We start from the raw sequence: 17,819 nt of genomic DNA on the forward strand, positions 1-17,819 counted from the left end.
TTACAGTCATTTACAGGCAGTTGAGTTCAGTGTCGTTTTTTGTAAAGCAATTATTTGCGTTCAAACGTGTGTTTACCGGCGTTTTAAACGCAAAAACGAGACTGAACGCGACCGAACGTGATCACCCGCGTTTAGCGCTCGCGTTTTTACATTTTAAAGGGGAATGATTTTTTGACCTCTAGAAACGGTTCTGAGCGCAAACGCCCGCTAAACGCGCCCAAACGCAGCATGCAAGCGCGACACAACGGACGTTTTAAACGTCCTTTAAATTCCAGCGTTCAAGGGACTTTTTAAAACGTCCCGTGTACATGTAGCCTTATAAAAGATACTCTCCATTTCTGTCACAGTAGAATTGCATGAAGGAAGCCCCCAGCAACTTCCCTTGCGTCACCGCTCTATACTATCTCACTTTTCTAGGAGCAGCTCTGCATAGAAACCAATCAGCTTCCAGGTTTTTTTTTTTTTCAAAGCTTAACTAAACAAGCTGAAGTTATATACACTATATTGTTTGTTCTTTATTTGCTATTTTTTCCCCCCACGAAAGTGGAGTTACCTTTTAAGATCTGCTATGTGCCTGGGAAAATGGAAGAAATATAAAGCAGATGTTATCCTTGGCTGCAAAAGTCCTTATATATGACACATTGACCTGTTACAGGTTATCATGCTAACAGATGTTTTACAATGCACGGATTCATTGCATATAATCAAACAAGACATGTTCTCTATAGGTGACAGCACTATAACAGTCCTTCTGTCTCATCAGAACCCTGCACACAGTGCACAGTGCTGGATAATGTCTCCTCCAGTCACATGACTGTCGGGTCAGCTGACTAGTCTCGTGGGCTGGAGGAGATTGCTGGGTCACTGCTGACAGTACACACACACATATATATACACACACAGGACAGAGCTGACTGCACCCTGATCACCATGGAAAGCCTAGTGCTGGCTGTACTGCTCCTCTGTACTGTGCTCCTACCAGGATCAGCAATAATCAGGTATGTATAGATAATGATCTATAACTGTACATTACAATGGGGTGGGGTGTATAGGTAACATATGGTATTTATTAAATCTCATTCTCCAGATCCATGCTAAATAATACAATTCTAGCTATATAGATGTTATACATCTAGGTCCCTCCCATGTTATTTAATCATACTGTATATAATATTCATGCTTCATTACTGCACATTGTGCTAACCTGATATATAGTGCAGAGCTTTGTATTCTTCAGTGTGTCTATGTGAAGCCTGCTGTAGATCCATGAACATGTCAATTATTAAATCTATATAGATTTCATGTATTATTTAACCACCTCAGCCCTGGAAGGTTTTACCCCCTTCATGACCAGGCCATTTTTTGCGATACGGCACTGCGTTACTTTGACTGACAATTGCGTGGTTTTGCGATGCTGTACCCCAAAAAAATAGATGTCCTTTATTTCCTACAAACAGAGCTTTCTTTTGGTGGTATTTGATCACCTCTGCGGTTTTTATTTCTTGCACTATAAAAAGAATAAATAAAAAAAAATAAACATAAATATATATATATATATATATATATATATATATATATATATATATTTTTTTTTTCCTATAAAACATATTCAATAAAAAATATGGAAAAAAACAAACTTCTTTATTAGTTTAGGCCAATATGTTTTCTGCTACTACATGTTTTTGATAAAAATAAATCCTAATAAGCGTATATTGATTGGTTTGCGCAAATGTTATAGGGTCTACAAACTATGGGATAGATTCATGGACTTTTAATTTCTTTTTGTACTAGTAATGGCAGTGATCAGCAATTGATATTATATTTGATATTATATATATATTTTTTTTTTTTTTGGGGGGGGGGGGGGGTTTGTGACATTGTAGTGGACAAATCTGACACAAAGTGACACTTTTTGGGACCAATACAGTGATCAGTGCTAAAACAATGATCAGTGTAAAAAAATTGTCCCTGCCAGTGACATTAGAGCAGTGACAGTTCTTCCCTTCCAGTGTCATTAGAACAGTGACAGTTCTTCCCTGCCAGTGTCATTAGAACAGTGACAGTTCTTCCCTGCCAGTGTCATTAGAACTGTCACTGTTCTTCCCTGCCAGTGTCATTAGAACTGTCACTGTTCTTCCCTGCCAGTGTCATTAGAAATGTCACTGTTCTTCCCTGCCAGTGTCATTAGAAATGTCACTGTTCTTCCCTGCCAGTGTCATTAGAAATGTCACTGTTCTTCCCTGCCAGTGTCATTAGAACTGTCACTGTTCTTCCCTGCCAGTTAGTGTCATTAGAAATGTCACTGTTCTTCCCTGCCAGTGTCATTAGAAATGTCACTGTTCTTCCCTGCCAGTGTCATTAGAACTGTCACTGTTCTTCCCTGCCAGTTAGTGTCATTAGAACTGTCACTGTTCTAATGACACTGGCAGGGAAGGGGGTTAACATCAGGGGCGATCAAAGGGTTAATTGTGTTCCTGGGGAGTGGTTACTAACTGGGGGGATGCTTCAACTGTGGGAAGACAGAGATCCGTGTTCCTGCTTAGCAGAAACACAAGATCTCCGTCTTCCCCTCTGACAGAAGGGCGATCTGTTTACATAGGCAGACCACCGTTTTGCCTCTCTCGGAACGATCGCCAGGTTCTGATGTCTGCCGGACCCGCTGATCTACTCCCTATGTGTCCAATCACTCACGCCCCAGACCAATTGCATGAAACGATGTACCTGATTTCACGCAAAAAAGAGGCACCACCCCGCAGTACATGTACTTAGGGCGGTCAGCAAGTGGTTAATCAACTTACACAGTGATTTACATATTGTACATTCACATCAGTCTCTTACAATCTAAGGTCCCTTATGCCTGGTACACATGATTAGATTATCGGACGAATGATGTGTTTTTTTTTTTTTTTAATGCTTATTTCATAGCAAAAATAAAGAGGGTAATAAAGTTACGAAAATTCTCTTACGATAGAAAAAAAAAATCAGAAGTGATGTAATGTGTTGTAGTGTATTTGTATTTTCGGACTAAGACTATTCTGATTAAACTTTAAATGGTACCATCTGGTATCGTGCAAGAAAAATGTTTGTGCTTGCCTGTCGTGATCATCTCTCAAAAGCTGTGTTCTAACGATCAGATTATCGTACAATCAATTTTAAAATTCCGGTTGATATTGAACCTAAAGCCTCTAAACACCGCCATAAGGTACAAGAAATTCCGCATGGAGTCAATTTACTCTGTAAGGAATTTGCTCCAAAAAGATTGCTTTATGGCAACTATGGATCTAAAAGATGCCTATCTTCACATCCCCATTAGGGAGGGATCACAGAAACATCTACGCATAGCAATAGAAATTGGGGAAAAGATCCACCATTTCCAAAGCAGAGCTCTTCCGTTCGGACTCTCTTCGTCCCCAAGAATTTTTTCAAAAATCCTAGCAGAGGCTCTGGTTCCCCTAAGACTCAGGGCCATAACTATAATCCCTTATCTAGACGACCTACTGTTCATGGCTCCCACCAAGAAGAAACTGATCGAAGATCTAGTAGTGGCTCAAGAATGGCTCACCCATCTAGGTTGGATAATCAATATCGAGAAGTCAAACCTCATACCCTCACAGGAGATAGTGTTCCTGGGATATATCATCTGCTCCAGAGAACAAGTGATGATACTTCCAGAGGAGAAGATCAGGCGCATAGATCAAAGAACCGCAGAAATGCAGACCAACCTCCAAAAATCGATAAGATAGATTATGTCGGTACTTGGACTCATGACAGCTTCCATTCCAGCAGTCAGGTGGGCCAGATTCCATCAGAGACCACTTCAATCCTTTCTCCTACAGAACCTCGGGAACAGAGACCTAGAAGAAAAGGTCCTTCTCCCAGCAGGAGTAAAACAAGATCTATGGTGGTGGAGAAACCAGAACAACCTAAACAAGGGACTGTCATGGACAGTTCAGATTTCATGCTTCCTAACAACGGATGCCAGCAGCTGGGGATGGGGAGCCCATTTAGGGAGTCAGTGGACACAGGGAGTCTGGTCTTCTTCAGAGAGACACAGTTCATCCAATTTCAAGGAATTGAAGGCCATAGCGAAGGGAATCGCAGCCTTCCAGGAACAACTCAAAAGCCAGCACGTACAAGTGAGGTCAGACAACATAACTTCCATAGCATACCTAAACAAGCAGGGAGGGACCAGAAGTCCTACCTTGATGAAGGTAGCACAGGAAATCTTTCACTGGGCAGAACAGAATTTGGAGTCCCTCTCAGCTGTATACCTCAAGGGTACTCAGAACAGTCTTGTGGACTTCTTGAGCAGACAACTGATCTCACAGGAAGAGTGGTCCTTAGACCCCAGAGTCTTCTCACAGATAACATCCAGATGGGGTTATCCAGAGATTGATTTATTTGCCAACAGAGCGAACACCAAACTACCAGATTTCTGCTCGCTCAATCCTCGAGATCAGCCGATGGCAATAGATGCGTTTCAAACCGCATGGACTTTCAGGCTATGCTACGCCTTCCCCCCCCCCCCCCCCCTTTTTTTCTGATCTCAAGAATCTTAGCAAAATTCAGGACAGAGCACACTGTCTTAATCCTGATTGCACCATTTTGGCCAAAGAGGGCTTGGTTCTCACTGCTACTATGCCTGACAGATCAACAACCGTGGATGTTACCCCCCCAACCTGAACCTGCTATCACAGGGACCAGTACTTCATCCCAAGCCAGCCATGTTAAACTTGGCAGCTTGGTATCTGAATCAGAGATCTTAAGATCTAAAGGATTCTGTGACAAGGTAATCAAGACCTTGCTACAGAGCCGAAAGCCGGTCACAAGAGCTATTTACCAGAAAGTCTGGAGGAGATTCAACTTGTGGCTAGCACAATCTAAAAAAAAAGAGTCAGGCTCTCCTACAATTTTAGAATTTCTACAAGAGGTTATCGACAAGGGCCTGTCCTTAAGTACTATTAAGGTACAGATTGCTGCCCTATCAGTTTATTTACAGTTTTCCTTACAACAGGATCCCCTCATTAGCAGATTCTGCAAGGCAGTCTCTAGACTTAGGCTGGCCATACACTATACAATTTTCTTGTTCAACTTTCCTTTAGATTTACCAAAACCATGTAATATAGGGTCAAACCTAAACACTTTCAATTTGTATGCAGTCAGGCAGGCCCTTGCACTACATAGTTTAAGGTAAATCTAAAGGAAATTGAATAAGAAAATTGTATAGTGTATGGCCAGCCTTAGACCAGTACCTTGTCGTAAGTTTCCGACTTGGGACTTGTCTACCGTATTAACCGCTTCCATACAGAGCAGTTAGACCCCCTTCCTGCCCAGACCAATTTTCAGCTTTCAGCACTCTCACACTTTGAATGACAATTGCTCAGTCATGCTACACTGTAACCAAACAAAATTTGTATCATTTTTTTCACACAAATAGAGCTTTCTTTTGGTGGTATTTGATCACAACTGGGGTTTTTTTTTTTTTCGTGATATAAGCAAAAAGTTTGCAAAAAAAACACTTTTTTTTTAGTTTCTATTATAAAATTTTGCAAAAAAATAATTTTTCTTCATACATTTGGGCCAAAATTTATACTGCTACATATCTCTGGTAAAATTAACCCAAATTAGTGTATATTATTTAGTCTGTGTGAAAGTTATTGAGTCTAGAAGCTATGGTACCAATTACTGAAAATTGATCACACCAGATGTACTGATGGCCTATCTCCTTTCTTGAGGCCCTGAAATGTCAGGACAGTACAAATACCCCCCAAATTACCCCTTTTTGTAAAGTAGACAGTCCAAGGTATTTAGTAAGAGGCATGGTGAGTTTTTTGAAGTTATAATTTTTTCCCACAATTCTTGGGAAAATGAAGAAAAATTTTTTTTTCTTTTTTTTCCCAAAACGTTGTCAATTTATAAGCTATTTCTAACACATAGCATGTACACAGCAAAAATGACACCCCAAAATTCATTCTGCTACTCCTTCTGAGTATGGTGATACCACATGTGTGAGACTTTTACACAGCCTGGCCACAAAAAGAGACTCCACGTCCAAGTAGCACCATAAGGCGTTTTAGGAGCATAAATACATATAAAACTTTCTTACTACCTATCACACTTTTCAAGGCCCTAGAGCACCAATACAATGGAAAAGTCCACGAAATGACCCCATTTTGGAAAGCAAACACTCCAACGTATATTCTATGAGGCATTATGGGTCCTTTGAACATGTCATTTTTTTCCACAAGTTTTTGGAAAATGTGGGAAAAAAATAAAAACTTTTTTTTTTTTACACAAAGTTGTCAATTTATAGGATATTCCTAACACATAGCATGTACATAGCAAAAATGACACCCCAAAATACATTCTGCCACTCCTCCTGAGTATGGCAATGCCACATGTGTGAGACTTTTTCACAGCCTAGCCATATAGAGGGGCCCAACATCCAAGGAGCATCATCATGCATCCTAGCCACTTGCCTAGGCCTATTTTTGACATTTGGTGTTTACAAGCTAAAATCAGTTGTTTTTGCTAGAAAACTACTTAGAACCCCCAAAACATTATATATTTTTTTTTAGCAGAGACCCTAGAGAATAAAATGGAGATTATTGCAATATTTTTTATCACACCGTATTTGCGCAGCGGTCTTCCAAACGCAATTTTTTGGGAAAAAATTCACTTTTTTGAATTAAAAAATAAGAAACCAGTAAAGTTAGCCCAATTGTTTTCCATAATGTGAAAGATAATGTTACGCCGAGTAAATAGATACCCAACATGTCATGCTTCAAAATTGCGCACGCTCACAGAATGGTGACAAACTTTGGTACTTAAAAATCCCCATAGGCGAAACTTTAAAAATTTCTACAGGTCTAGGGCTCAAATTATTTCTCTTGCTCTAACGATCGCGACGATACCTCATATGTGTAGTTTGAACACTGTTTGTTTACATATGTGGGCGGGGTTTCCGTATGCGTTCGCTTCTGTGCGCGAGCTCGCGGGGACAGGGCGCTTTAATTTTTTTTTTTTTTTACTATTTATTTTATTTATTATTTTTTATTTTTACACTGTTTTTTTTTTTTTTAAAAAAATGATCATTTTTATTTCTATTACAAGAAATGTAAACATTACTTGTAATAGAAAAAGGCACGACAGGACCTCTTTTTTGTGAGATCTGGGATCAAAAAGTCCTCAGATCTCACAAGTACACTAAAAGATAGAAAAAATAAAAAAAAATGTAATAAAATGAAAAAAAAAAAGGGACCTTTAAACTGGTTGCTAGGCAACGACGTTTGCCGTAGCTCCAGTCCTCCAAGACCATAGAGTCGAGTGAGGGCAAGCTTGCCCACACTCGACACCCTGTCTGTGAGGATCCGGGACCGGATTGTTTTCCCCGCTGCCGGCGGGTCCGGTAAGCGGGGAAAAGGACCAGAATGCGGCGGGAGGGGGGGGGGGCACCTCTTCCGCCACCCCGGAAGGGTGATCCCGCGGCGAATCCGCCGCTGGGACCATCCTTATCGGAAAGCCAACCTTCCACCGTTTAAAAAAATACCAGGGTTATGGCAGCTATCTGCTGCCATAACACCGGTATTTAGGTTTAAACGGAGGACGTATATAAACCTTTTTGGACTTAGACATGGTGGCTGTATGAAGGGTGACAGGTACTCGGGTACTTTGCTGGGCAGGTGACAGGTACTCTGGTACTGATGAGCAAGTGGCAGGTACTCGAGTACTCCGATAGGCAGGTGACAGGTACTCGGGTACTCTTATGGGCAGGTGACAGGCAGGTGATAGGTACTGATGAGTAGTACTGATATTGATAGGTGATACTGATACTGTACTGATGGGTACGGATGATCAGTACTGATACTGATAGGTGATAGGTACCGATGAGTAGTGATGGGTACTGATGAGCAGGTGGCAAGTACTCGGGTACTTCAGGTGTCAGGTACTCTGATGAGCAGGTGGAAGGTACTCGGGTACTCTGATGGGTAGGTGACAGGTACTCGGGTACTCCGATGACGGGTACTCCGGTGACGGGTACTCAGAGTACCCGAGTACCTGTCATCAGAGTACCCGAGTACCTGTCACCAGCCCATCAGAGTACCTGTCACCAGCCCATCAGAGTACCTGTCACCAGCCCATCAGAATACCCGAGTACCTGCCATCAGAGTACCTGATGGGCTGGTGACAGGTACTCGGGTACTTTGATGGGCTAGTGACAGGTGCTTTTTATTGGAGGGGGGGCAATCAGTGTGGTTGGGGTGCACTGTACTTGGTAACTAGCTGTTACCACAATCTCCTCCTCACACAGGATCAGTGTGACACGGTGACAGCTAGTTACCGTGTTCTCTGTTGACATTTGTGACCGGCTGTGATTGGACACAGCCGGTCACGTGGTAAAGAGCCAATTTCTTTGGCTCTTTACCTAGATCGGGGATGGGCTCTGTCCGAGGGACGAGCCTCGTCCCCGATCGCCGCGCTGCGCGCCCCCGGGGGGCGCGCATTAAGAAAGGAACGAGCGGCTCGTGCTGGAGCCGCTCATGTGATCGGCTGTGATTGACACAGCCGATCACGTGGTAAACAGCCAATTTTATTGGCTGTTTACCTTGATCGGGGGTTGGGCTCAGTCCGAGGGACGAGCCTCACCCCCGATCATATGACGGCGGCCCGGATCGCTAAAGCCATGTTGCCGACGTCATTTTACAATGACTCGGTATTGAAGTGGTTAAAGGCGCTTATTAAGGAACCCTTTGAGCCATTATCAGAGGCCTCCTTAAAATTGATTACCCTTAAAACCATTTTTCTTGTCGCTATAACTTCTGCTTGCAGAGTTAGCGAACTACAAGCCCTTTCCGTTAGAGAGCCCTTCCTACAGATTCTTGAGGATAGGGTCATTCTCAGGACCGACCAGACGTTTATACCCAAGGTCGCCTCTACCTTTCACAGAAGCCAGGAAATAATACTACCCTCCTTCTGCAATACACCATCCAATGAAAAGGAAGAACAGTTACACCATTTGGATGTCAGAAGGTGCCTTATAACCTACCTAGAAGCAACAAGATGCTTCAGAACATCAGAAACCCTGTTTATCCTGTTCTCAGGAAAACGTAAAGGGAAGCAGGCTTCAAAAGGGACCATAGCCAGATGGATCAAGATGGCTATTTCAGAGGGATACAAACTCTTGCACTTGAACCCGCCAGAGGGACTCAAAGCGCACTCCACAAGGGCATTAGCCACATCTTGGGCAGAAAGAGCCGGTGCTACCCCTGAACAGATTTGCAAGGCATCAACGTGGTCAAGCATCTCAACATTTATCCGACATTACCGTCTGGATATTTTGGGTAGCCAGGATCAGGGAAGGAAAGTCCTCCAAGCAGTGGTCCCCCCTAAAAGGAATGGGTGAGTACTTGTTAATCCTCTCAAGGGCTGTCCTGGAAGACGACGGGGGAAAAATCAGAGTTAGAACTTACCGGTAACTCTGTTTCCAGGAGTCTTCCAGGACAGCAGGTTCCCACCCTTTTTTCTACATTAATAAAATAAATTGATGTACTGTTCCGTACTATGCTTTTTAACTATTTTTCAGCTCCGTCCTTCGGTTCTTGGATAAAACTGACCAGGTGCCTGAGGGACCGCCTTTTAAAGAGCTGATGGCAATGTGTTTCCGGTCCAGTAGGAGGAGCTTCTTGTACATGTAAGGTTCCTTTCTCTGATGTGGGTTCTGCATTGCTTTTCTGGCAGTTGCGTTGCCCACCCCTCCTGTCTACACTGCTTTGGGACGTCCCCATAGGTGATGACTGTATGAGTGGGCGGCGACTGTCGGAGGACGTAAGAGAAAACTGAATTTTTAATTTTTTTTACCGTAAAATTCCTTTCTCTGTGTCCTCCAAAAGTCGCCGCCCCCGCCCCTCTTTTTGGGGTCTTTTGTTATACACTTTCACTGCTTGCGACCAAACTGAAGTGGGATGGTTATTGCAGGGGGGGTATTGGACTAGAAGGACAGCCCCCATGGGTGTGACTATGTAGATTTATTGTTATTTTACAAGTCTTATGCCTAGAAGCTCCTGTGGAGATGAAGTCAATACCCCATAAGTGATGACTGTATGAGTAGGCGGCGACTGTCGGAGGACTCAGAGAAAGGAATTTTACGGTAAGAAATTCAGTTTTTGGCCTCTTGCACATGGTGCTGATGTTTGAGGATCAGCATTTCTGGAGATAATTTCAGGCATTTGTGTTGCATGTATTTATGCATGTATGCGCATTTCCGCGCAAAATACGTTTATTAATATTTTTGCTCATATTTGCACGCGCCGGAGCAAAATACTGACTGGAAACAGATATATTTATTGTTTTTACTCAGGAATAGGCACCTGTATGTACAGGCTTATTGTAAACAATGGGCCGCGATTAGGTAAGTAAAAACAAAGCTGTACAGTACTGAGATTTTTGAAGCTGCAGTGTGCAAGAGCCTACGTGGGCAAAGCCATGGAAATCATTTCTTTACGCCCCAATGGCCAAATGCACATTCAAGGCAAATAAAGCCCGATATTATGAGTCTTTGTACGAGATTTTGAACAGTCCCATGTGTAGAGAAGCTTGTGTGTTTGTTGGTGAAGATATAATCTGAGTATATTGCAACGCACTACCAGTCTGGAGAACTATTTATATTCCAAGGTCAGGAGTCTGGATCCTTGTCCTTGCTGTTAGCTGTAATGTGGTCACTGCCAGGTACCCTGATCCGCGTTTATTTTGGGACCCTTAGCATATCGATTAATAGAAGTGTCTAGTCAAATGGCTACAGACCAATGTTGCTTAACAGTAGGTATACATTAATGGGTGCCTGCGGTCTACACTCAGAAGTGCACCCCAGTGAACACGGTTTGCGCAGTTTGTTGTTCCTCTTCACAACATAAGGACTGGGCTGGGGGCCAGGAAGGCATTCATTTGCTGGGCCAGTACTAATAACCTCTGTTGGGCAGGTTGCCCTGTGTGAAAATACTTTGCCATGCAAACATCAGGTGGGCAGAATGTTCGTTCCAGCCCTTTCTGCTGTACACATTCCCGGAGGGGAAAACTGGCAGGCGGATTGCCTCAGTTGGCAGGCGTTGGACCAGGGGGAATGGTCTCCTTATCCGGAGGTGTTTCATCAGTTGTGTCTCCAGTGGGGCACCTCCGAGGTGGATCTGTTGGCGTCTTGGCTCAACAGAAAGGTGCAGAGGTTCGTAGCATGGTCACGGGATCCTCTGGCGGACACCACAGACATGCTAGTGGCCCCGTGGGGTTAGTATCGTCTGATTTACACCTTCCCTCCTCTCGAGCTTTTGCCAAGACTTCTACGCAGGATGGAGGCAAAAGGGATTCCGGTAATTTTAGTGACCCCGGACTGGCCTCGCCAGGCTTGGTACGCCGATTTGGTGTGGCTGGTCGCCGACGTTCCTTGGAAGCTTACCCTCAGGGAGGATCTACTGTCCCAAGGACCAATCTTCCATCCTGCTTTACAGTCGCTGGTTTTGATGGCTTGGCTGTTGAACGCCAGGTGCTGATGGATAGAGGTTTGTCTGCGTCTGTGATTCGAACGCTGTTAAGAGGTAGGAAATCTATTTCTAGGAAGATCTACTGTCATATGTGAAAGACGTACATCGCGTGGTGGGAGTACCTTGGAGTTCATCCTCGCTCCTTCTCAGGGGCTCGGATCTTGACCTTCCTTCAACGGGGGGGGGGGGGGGGGGGGGGGTAGAACAGAAATTTAAGCTTGAGTACCATCACAGGCCAGGTGTCGGCTTTGGCGGTCTTCTTTCAATGATTCTTGGCCACATACTCCCTGGTGCGTACCTTTCTTCAAGGCGTTTGCCATTTGTTTCCTCCAGTGTGGTCTCTGTTGACTCCTTGGGGCCTTAATTTGGTGCTTTCGGTCCTCCAGAAGTTTACTTTTTGAGATTCTTTGGGCGATTCCCTTGTTTACGCTGTCTCAGAAGGTGGGAATGAAGATATTGTGTTGAATGGTGGCATTATCCTGTGGTTCACAGAGTTAAGGTGGTTCTTCACCCCTGTCCATCATTCCTTCCAAAGGTTGTCTCTGATTTCCATTTGAATGCAGACATTGTGTTGCCTTCCCTGTGTCCCAGGCCCAAATATCCTAAGGAAATTGCCTTGGATGTGGTTCGGGCAATTAGGATGTACCTGGCAGCTATGGAGTCTTTTAGGAAGTCAGACTCACTATTTGTGCTTATAGGGGGGTCTCGGATGGAGTTGTCCCCTTCCTCTGGGACCGTTTCCAGATGGATCAGACAGATGGTGATTCAGACCTATTCCATCAGGGATCAGGTTCCTCCTTTCCGTATCAAGGCACACTCTACTTGGGTGCTCAGTGCCTCCTGGGCCTTCCGTCATCAGGCGCCAGTGACGCAGTTTTGTAGGCATCCACCTGGTCGTCGGTGCACACTTTCATAAAGTAAATGTGTTGGCATCTGCCGATGCCTCTTTTTGCCGCAAGGTTTTGCAGGCTGCTGTTTGAGGGTGTATTGTTTTTTTGTTTTTTTTTCAGGTGGGCTTCAGTTGTTTTGGTTGAGCGCCTGTTGCCTGGTTGGCTACTGATTTTAGCCTTGGGAATTTTTTGCTGTTCCGACCCCTCATGTTTAACACTGCTTTGGGACGTCCCAACGGTTAGGAAATTCAGGAGCTGTGTCTGTCAATGTCAGACACAGCACCCACCCCTCTGTGGAGTTGTATTTTCTCTGACACTGCTTGTAACAAAACTGAATACCCATAGCAGAGAGAGGGAGTATACCCCCTGGGACTGCCCATAGGCGTAGCCAGACTTTTTTTTCTGCCTAGTGTCCTACTCCTGTAGGGGCAGTATAACCCAATGGTTAAGAATACCAGGAGCTGTGTCCGCCAATGAACATCAGAGAAATGGATTTTAGTCAAAAATTCCATTTTTGGATGGCACAAAGAAATCTGTCTGTACCATAAAAGGGCCTTCCAGGCCATATGTTCACAATCCTCCCCTGTACAATGTCCCAAGTGAAAACCTGTATTAGTAGGCTACCATTGCTATGCTAGTTTCCCAGCTATCATGTTGACTCAGTGGGTTTAATACATTCTGAGGCACTGTTCTGGAACATATGCAGATCAGGAGTTCTGACTTCGCTCTGACTTTCTAATCTGCATCTGTGTTCTAGGTCAGTGACTCAAACTTTAAAATAAGGCTGGTCTCAGGGCTTAACTGCAATTTCAATAAAATCACTTTCAGTGATCTAATATCACAGACACAAAACAAAACCTTCATCGGCCTTCCTCAGGACCTTCAGTGATAATTATGCATTGACTCTGACTGCTGTGATGCCTATTGTGTAAGATTGATTGTTGAACAACAGTTACACCATAGTTAATTTTAGGCTTTAGAAAGCACTGAATGTAGGGACAGCCTGATAGGGGTTGCACAGAACTAAGTGGTTAGCACTTCTGCCTAGCAGCACTAGGGTCATTCGTTTGAATCCTGACTATGACATTACCTGCCTGATACGCATGTTCTCCCTGTGCCTGTGTGGGTTTCCTCCGGGGACTCCAGTTTTCTCCCACACTCCAAAGACCTGCTAGTAGGTTAGTTGGCTTCTATCTAAATTGGCGCTTTTCCACTGCATGGAACCGAACGGTTCGGCTCGCTTTTTTGCTTTTGCACTGCTGGTACCGCATGGTACGGTGTAGGAACGGTTCGGTGCGGTACGGCGGCGCTTTTCCACTGCATGAAACCGAACGGTACGGCTCGCTAAAACAGTACCTACTCGATTGTGGTTCCAAGCGTACCGTACCGGTACTAAATTCCACAACCCCTCCCATGCAGCCTGATTGGTCCTCACTACATACAGTGATTGGTCAATAATCATCACTGTCATTGTTTATGCGACACCACTGCAGTGAGAAGCTGTGAGAAGTATTACTGTGTCTCCTTAAGATGATGTCACGGCAGTAGAGGCGGTGCAACTATGGAGTAATCCTGCCCGCTACTTATCAGTACTATAAACAGTGGAAAAGCAAACCATACCGTACCGAACCGTTCCAACACTGTACCATGCGGTACCAGCAGTGGAAAAGCAAACCGGGCCAAGCAGGGCCGAGTAGAGCCGAGCCGGTACTTGCAGTGGAAAAGTGCCTTTAGTGTATGTATGATTGTGAGTTAGAGACCTTAGATTGTAAGCTCCTTGAGAACAGGGAGTGATGTGAATGTACAATACAGTATATGTGTAAAGTGCTGCGTAAATTGACGGTGCTATATAAGTACCTGTAATGAAAAAAATAATTTTTGCTCCACATTACCTTTAATGGGCTGTGTGAAGAGCCAATGCAAACACTGATCCCTCATTTAAAATGTGACTTAAAGGAAATGTACAGCCAAAGCTCGTTTAGCTGTACATCTCCTATGGGCTGAAGTCCGCTCTCTGCTGATGTCACAGAAGTCGATCCAGGCATCATGACAATGGAAGTCGGGATCTGCCAGGTGCCTGGACCAACACCCGGCTCAGCCTCTCAGTGAGCCCCTGAGAGCCTGAGCCAGCCACTCCCCGCCCCTCCACAGCCCAGCAGTTGAGTGAGCAAGGAGGGGGCAAAGCAGAGAGCTGTGACTGACAGTCAGCAGCTCTCTGCTCGGGGGGGCTGTCAGAACTGAGCGATCGGCTGTGTTCAATCGCTCAGTTCTCAGTGCAGAGCGCCCAGGGGACAGATACAGCATCTGACCAATGCTGCATCCACCTAGGTAAGTATGAATGGGGGAAAAGACCAAACCCCATACTTCTCTTTTAAGCAGGCCATACACTGATGGCTGCAGCCACTGGTCAGTTTAGTCTGACAGCTTTGGGTCCTGCTGTCAGAATACAACGTCCCAGCAGGTGTAGGAAACCTTTATCTACCACATTTGTATGGATGGAGACATTCTAGGTTTTTTTTTTTTTTTTTTGCCATACAGTAGATGGCCAGTTAAGTTGCCACAATGAGTCACCAGTGTTTCTGTTGGCTAGATGCATCTCTGCTGTTTTCTAATCCCTGTGCAGTAAGCTGGTATAGGTGTAATCATTAAAATACAGAAGGAAATAGACAATATTTTGCTGTGTTTACATGGGAAACTGTCAAAGCTGATTGTTGTTTACTGAAAATGAGCAATGAATTTCTCCTTCCAGGATACCTCTGACAAAATTCCCTTCTATACGAAGAACATTTTCTCAGTCTGCTGGGGATTTGAAGAATATAATTGGAGAAGAGGGCTACAAGAAATACTACTCTGGATTTCCACCAAATGGGGGTCCCACACCAGAGACTCTGAAGAATTATCTGGATGTAAGTATGATGCTACTTCTCATTATGCCAAACCTAATGTCCTTAATCCTAATTGTGTAGTAAATGGCTTTGTGTGTGTGTTTTATATACTGTACGTATGTGACTCAGCAACTAATACTTCTTCTACCTTGTAGTATGTTTATTTGTGAGATTTTTGTAAGTGGTCCAGAGGTCTCAAACTGGCGGCCCTCCAGCTGTTGCAGAACTACAAGACCCATCATGCCTCTGCCATGCTTGTAAGGGCCGGTTCACATTAGTGCGATCACAGAGATTGCATGTAATTTGGAGTGCACTGCTCCTAAATTACATGCGATCTCTGTGCGGTGCAAATTTCAGCCATACAGTTTGTATGGCTGAATTTGCACCGCAATCGCACTAAACATGCACATGACCCTTTTTTTTTTACCTGCAGCAGAATCGCATGGTGGTTCATACTAGTGCGATCCGATTCTGTGCGAACTTGCAGATCGCACTGCGATATGCAATCTCAACTGGGGGTGTCATTAACTTTTAATTGACACCCCCTGCGTATCGCATATGGCAGTGTGAACTGCCAGGGGTGCAGACGCAATGCGGGAACACGCTGCATATTCACAGCATTCCCGCATTGCAGAAGTGTGAACTGGGACTAACTTTCAGCCTTGCGATGCCTCATGGGAATTATAGTTCTGCAACAGCTGGAAGGCCACCAGTTTAAGACCCCTGGGACACATTAAGTAAGTTTCTTCAGTGACTGGACTGCTGTTCTAGATCTAGGGCCAGGACAAGGGGTGGGCAGGAGGGGAAGCTGCCCTGGGCACTGTGGTATCATGTAAGTTGGGGGGGGGGGCATCAAAAGGAGATTGAGGGGGAGGGGATTTGTGTTGAAAGGGGGAGTTTGGGAGCGGCAAGGGGTAAGTATTGTTCTAGGAGGGGGAATTTGTGTGGGGGGGGGGGGTAGAGTGCTAAGAGTGGTGATTTTTTGTTGGAATATGGGTAGAGGATTTGTGTTGGAGGGGGGAATTTTTATGGGGAGGGGGCATTTATGCTTAGTTTGGGGTAAGCATGCAGATTAGTGTTCAGTGTTTTTGTGGGGGGTTTTGATACATTTGGGGGGGGGTGCAGTTTGGCATGTTCGCCCTGGGCTCTAGATGACCTTGTCCTGCCACTGTCTAGATCAGGGATGGTGGTAAGGTGCTACTGATTGTGTCAGCAAGCCCATTGCTGTGTATCACCCTTTGAGCAATAAAATTGATTTTTAACTTGGGTAGCTGATGCTCGTTAGTACAAGCTGTCAGTGTCTAAATAACTACTGGCACCTTAAAGAATAACAAAAAATGTGTAATATTTTAAACAATCTAAAATGGGATAAAACTTTTACCTTCTGAATATTTTTTTTGTAATGTCTGGGGTTCTTGCCACTACTAGTTTGATGTAAATAATTAAAAAAATTGTAGTCACTGGGTCCGGCAGAGGTAGGCTGATTAGGAATACGAACCAAAAGTTAGAAAACCTGATGAGCTTAGCTGTAAAGAAAAAGAAAAAAATACAGTGCAGCGCTAAACGTGACACAACAAAAATGCCACAATAATAAATGTGAGATATTATTCAAACACAATTGGATCAATAAAAAGATCAATAAAAACAAAGACTTGAGTCCTGTGAAATATACATTAATGCATATAAAACAAAGTCCCAGGTGTAAATGAAACATCCATAGACATCATAGGGTGTGTGGGAGATTAGCTCGGTGGCGGGCGTGGATGACCCCTTTGGGGGGGTTCGTTACACAGGGAGATAGCCGAGAAGTGGTTGCAAACAACAGTTTGGTTTATTCTTGCAATTTACTTCACACAAGTGCAAGCCTCAAAAACATCAAAATAAAAATAAAACACAAAATAAATCCTTGCCACTGTGGGCGGCTACCTTCTCACATACAGGAACCTACCTACGGAGTCTGTCTCTAACCTACTGTTGGGCAAACTTTGCTGATCCTACAGCAGACACTCAATAGTCCATGTTTTTTCTTCACACAACAAATGTCCATTGATCATGTCCCTTTTCCTCTTCACATTGAACATGTCCCTTTGCTTGTCTCTTCACATAGCAAACAGTTCATTTATTTCTTCCACATAGAAATAGTTCATTTTCTCACCTTGAGAAGTCTTCACACTTTTTACCCTCCTCAGCGCACATCGCTCCAGGAGGTCTTCTCCCATGCTCACACAGCGTCAGGAGGCACACATCTGACTGTCCTCCTCTCCCCAGCTTCACACAGCATCAGGAGGCAGCAATCTATAGACTTCCTTTGGACCAATTATAGAGGCCTTCATTTCCTCATTCTGAACAGCTGAAGTCTGTTCACCGTCCTTAGACAGTTCTGGCTACCTTTGCAGCCGACACCCTATAGTAATTGGTGAATTTTCTAAACCAGGTGGAAATGTATCTCCAGGCTGTGACTACATCCACATATTTTACCTGACTTCCTGTCACAGGTGATAGTGAATTCAGAA

General features: G+C 44.2%; 1 protein-coding gene across 1 annotated transcript in view; it reads left to right on the plus strand.

The window, feature by feature from the left end:
* Window positions 1–826: 826 nt before the first annotated feature.
* Window positions 827–17,819, plus strand: part of LOC309565088 (cathepsin D-like) — a 35,010-nt gene continuing 18,017 nt past the window's right edge. The window contains exons 1-2 of the mRNA XM_082269848.1: window positions 827–998; window positions 15,171–15,327. Coding sequence (XP_082125974.1) covers window positions 931–998; window positions 15,171–15,327 — 225 coding nt within the window. The 5' untranslated portion in view covers window positions 827–930. The remainder of the gene's footprint in view (window positions 999–15,170; window positions 15,328–17,819) is intronic.

Source organism: Pelophylax lessonae (genome assembly GCF_965119305.1).
Source record: "Pelophylax lessonae genome assembly, chromosome: 10".
Taxonomy (NCBI): domain Eukaryota; kingdom Metazoa; phylum Chordata; class Amphibia; order Anura; family Ranidae; genus Pelophylax; species Pelophylax lessonae.